Raw genomic sequence first — 3,724 nt, 5'->3', positions numbered from 1 at the left:
GTTCGTTCTAACGATCAGATCGTTACACACCTTTTAAAACTAACTTTACTTAGGTCGTTCTTTCATCAATTAAAAGTTCGTTCGTCGTTATCAACGAACGATCGTTGTCGCATGTGTGTACGTAGCATTAGCCTAGGCTGTTTATTATGCTGAATTATCTCCACCCCCCCCCCCCCCCCCCCACCAGAGATTTTTTCTACGGGCTTTAGAACTCTCAGCGAACAAACATTCCGCAGAGATTGCCCACCAGTACTAAAGATGTTGCGGCCTATGACATATTTCAGAAAATTAAATCAGGAAAAAGAAAAGATTTTACAATGGGCAAACACTGACTGAATAATTTAGAAATGTTTAAACAGTTTTATTCATTATGATATTTTGACTACACTTCCTCTTTTATACCTGGTACAAACCATGCAATTTCCCATCAGAGAAGTCAAATCGATTATTTCCGACAGGTCTGATCTGATATTACCGATCATCTTTCTGATCAATTTTTCCAATCACTTCTATACAAAATACACCAGAAAAATGATCGGAAATCAGATTGGACATGTTCAAAATAATTGATTTGGCCTGTCTATCTGGTGAGAAATTGCATGGTGTGTACCAGGCATAAGGAACTGCTAGGCTAGACAACCTTTGAGCAATTTCACAACAGGATCAATCCTTTGTCTGTATCACATATATTTAACAGCGCTCTACAATTTTAATTGGATTTGTGCACAAATCTGATCAGAATCGATGCTCATTGTAGCACAAAACTATTAACCGGTCCTGACAATCCGATTGGAATTTTTCCTAGCACCTGATTGCTTCTAGGATGATATACTGAAAGTGAACCTGAACTCTTGCACATGACAGAAGGTAAACATAGAGAAATGCACCCTGTATGTATTTAGAGATTTTAGCCTGTCTAATACCCCCCTCATTTGTGGCTAAGCACAAGTTGTAATTTAATACCTCAGCTGTGTCAGCTGGCTGCCACAACAGAGAGCTAATTGGAAAGCAAAGGATGTAACAACATGTCTGCTTCCAAGTAGAAACACTGCAGAGTTATTGCAGGATTTGTATCAGCTGTAACAAACAAATGTTTTCCTTTAAAGGTTATTATGCTGTTGCTTATCTTATAGAGCAGAGAAGAAGCTCTGAGTTCAGGTCCACTTTAAAATTCTTAAAAATACATACATATTTTTCCAGGAACTGAATCTGCATGTAACTGGCTGCTCAGTTGACCTGTGTATGGCCAAATTGGCCACTTTACCCAACACTGCATGTTACCATTGCTACATCTGCTACCTTACTACACAAGTGTCTTTAGTCTACTTGGATTACATGTATCTTTCCAGTCCAGAGGAGAAGCTGGGTTGTCTCATGTAAGAGTTATTGTTGTATTGGCATACCCCATTCATCTGAGGAGCTGGCAAGGTCAGCAGCTGCTCCGTGTGTCCTATGCAACTGCCAGGCCTCATGGAGAGTCTGTTGGAGGCCCCATAGATCTGAGAATTATTGGGGGAGTAACTGGTTTGGGGCACCTGGAGGTGAGGTGGGGAGGAAGAATAGGAATAGGTCAAGTTGGAGGCCACTGGGTTTGTGGACCTGTTGATCAGGGATCCCACCCCAGTAGGGCTGATAGACTGAGTCTGGAAACATGACAGGTCTACAGAGCAGGTGCTGCTGATGGTCTCCAGGTCCCCATTCAAGCTCATGGAATGATGGTTGAGTTCAGAGCCTGGAGAGGGCTGCATCATGGACTGTTGGTTGATCAGACTGTCTATACTGAACATCCTATGAGGTCCTTGTCCTGCTCCAGTAGGGGTTTGGTAATGATGGACCATAGCTGGGTGGTGGGAGGTGGTGGAGTGGATCTGGTGGTTGTAGCCAGAGGCCACGCTGGAATAGAGGCTGTTGGGGAAGGAAGGTCTCCCAGCTGGAGTAGGGGTGAAGGCGCTGCTGTTCTGCATGTATCCCGGGTAGGTGGTGATGTCCGTCCTCTTGAACCTCTTCCTTCTCCTGAGAAAGCTGCCATTGTCGAACATGTCCTCTGCCGCTGGATCCAGGGTCCAGTAATTCCCTTTACCGGGGTGACCCGGTTCTCTGGGGATCTTCACAAAGCAGTCATTGAGGGTCAAGTTATGCCTGATGGAGTTCTGCCACTTTTTGGAGTTCTCTCGGTAAAAGGGGAACCTCTCCATGATGAACTTGTAGATCCCTCCTAGGGTCAGCTTCCTCTCTGGAGAATTGGCAATGGCCATGGCGATCAGGGCGATGTAGCTGTACGGGGGTTTGTCCCTCTGCACCGGACGCTTTCTCCTCCTTCCTCCAGAAGGTTGGACGTGTTCCTCAGGATGGCCACCAGCGCTGCTGAACTCCTCCACCGGGCTGCAGCTCCCCTTGGGCTCGGACTTGATGGAGACCCCATCCTTCAGCCTGACGGAGCCAGGGGAGTCCAGGGAGAGGTTCGGGGAACTCCCCATGGGGCTGGAGGCTTGGTTGGGTGATGGTTGGGACTCTACAGTCATGGTGCACATGCCTGGGTAGAAGGAGAAGTTTGCCAAATTCATAAACAAAACCCTCTCAGATCCCCCTCAGCAAATGTCATCTGGGACCTCTCCAGACAGCCCAGGTGCTGCTGCGGCTCATTAGACCTGGCTTATATATCAGAGTTCAAAAAGCCTGGCGCCTCCCAACATGCCAGCATATGTCAAAAGCCCTTCATTACAATACACCCCCTCCCTCTTCTGCACATGGTCCCAAATTGCGTCCAGCCCTCTCCAGACAGTCTGAGGAGCAGCAGCCACCAGGGATCCACTGTGGGTGAGAAGATTGGGCGTATGGAGGAATGGATAGTCAGTGTCACCAACCTATGAGTCGCTATCTGTTCCAGAACTTCAGATGCCAGTATGACTAGTTGGCAGCAAGAAGTGGCTGGTCCTTGTGGGTCCACAACAGAGATCGACTCAGGTCCCTCAGCAAGTTATAAAGCAGCATCTAAACTTGTAGCTAAGTAGAGCTGAAGTTCGTGCTTCAACTTTCCCCAATGGAAAAATCGTCTGTATACAACTCGTCCAGAAGTGATGTGTGAATTGTAAAGTACTGTAATTGTATTTGTAGCACAGATCGCTACTTGTTATAAATGTTTTGCTTGCGTGGCAAACATTGTAACCATCTGCTTTACAAAAACAAAACAAAAAACAAACCCAAACCTGTTTTGATGGGGTAGTTATAAGTAATCCAACACAGAGGAAAAATAGCGACATATTTACCGTACACTTATCGATTTTGGTGTTTGAGGGAACTTTATAATACCCATACGTTTATAGATTACCACTCGGTGTGGCAGAAAGATAGATCTCCCTTTTATCTGAATCTGATCAGACAGGGATCTCTCCACATCCAAGCACTGCCCACATAACATTTCAATAGATTTCTGCATGCTGGTCTTAAGCCCCATCTACACGATACAGTTCCACATGCAATCGATCGAATTCAATCAGATCGAATTCGATTGGATCGATTAAATTTAATAGTGTGATCGATTTTGGTTAGTTATCAATGCAAAATCGACCACACTCTCAATCGAATCCCGATCGGACATGTCGGATTTAATCGATCCAATCGAATTTGATAATCTACCATCCACACGTGGTATTGTATTGTGTAGATGGAACTTTATAACTGACAGACCACGATTATCAAATCGACTGGTAAAAATCGCTGGGTA

The 3,724-nt window shown here is 45.3% G+C and overlaps 1 protein-coding gene across 1 annotated transcript; it reads right to left on the bottom strand.

The window, feature by feature from the left end:
- Positions 1–207: 207 nt before the first annotated feature.
- Positions 208–2,613, bottom strand: LOC137522383 (forkhead box protein E4-like). Its single transcript, XM_068242428.1, has one exon. It carries the CDS (start codon positions 2,562–2,564, stop codon positions 1,332–1,334), a length of 1,233 nt encoding a protein of 410 aa, XP_068098529.1. The 5' UTR covers positions 2,565–2,613; the 3' UTR covers positions 208–1,331.
- Positions 2,614–3,724: the final 1,111 nt, after the last annotated feature.

This window comes from Hyperolius riggenbachi, chromosome 6 (assembly GCF_040937935.1).
Source record: "Hyperolius riggenbachi isolate aHypRig1 chromosome 6, aHypRig1.pri, whole genome shotgun sequence".
Taxonomy (NCBI): Eukaryota; Metazoa; Chordata; class Amphibia; order Anura; family Hyperoliidae; genus Hyperolius; species Hyperolius riggenbachi.
This window is presented reverse-complemented; position numbering and strand designations above follow the sequence as displayed.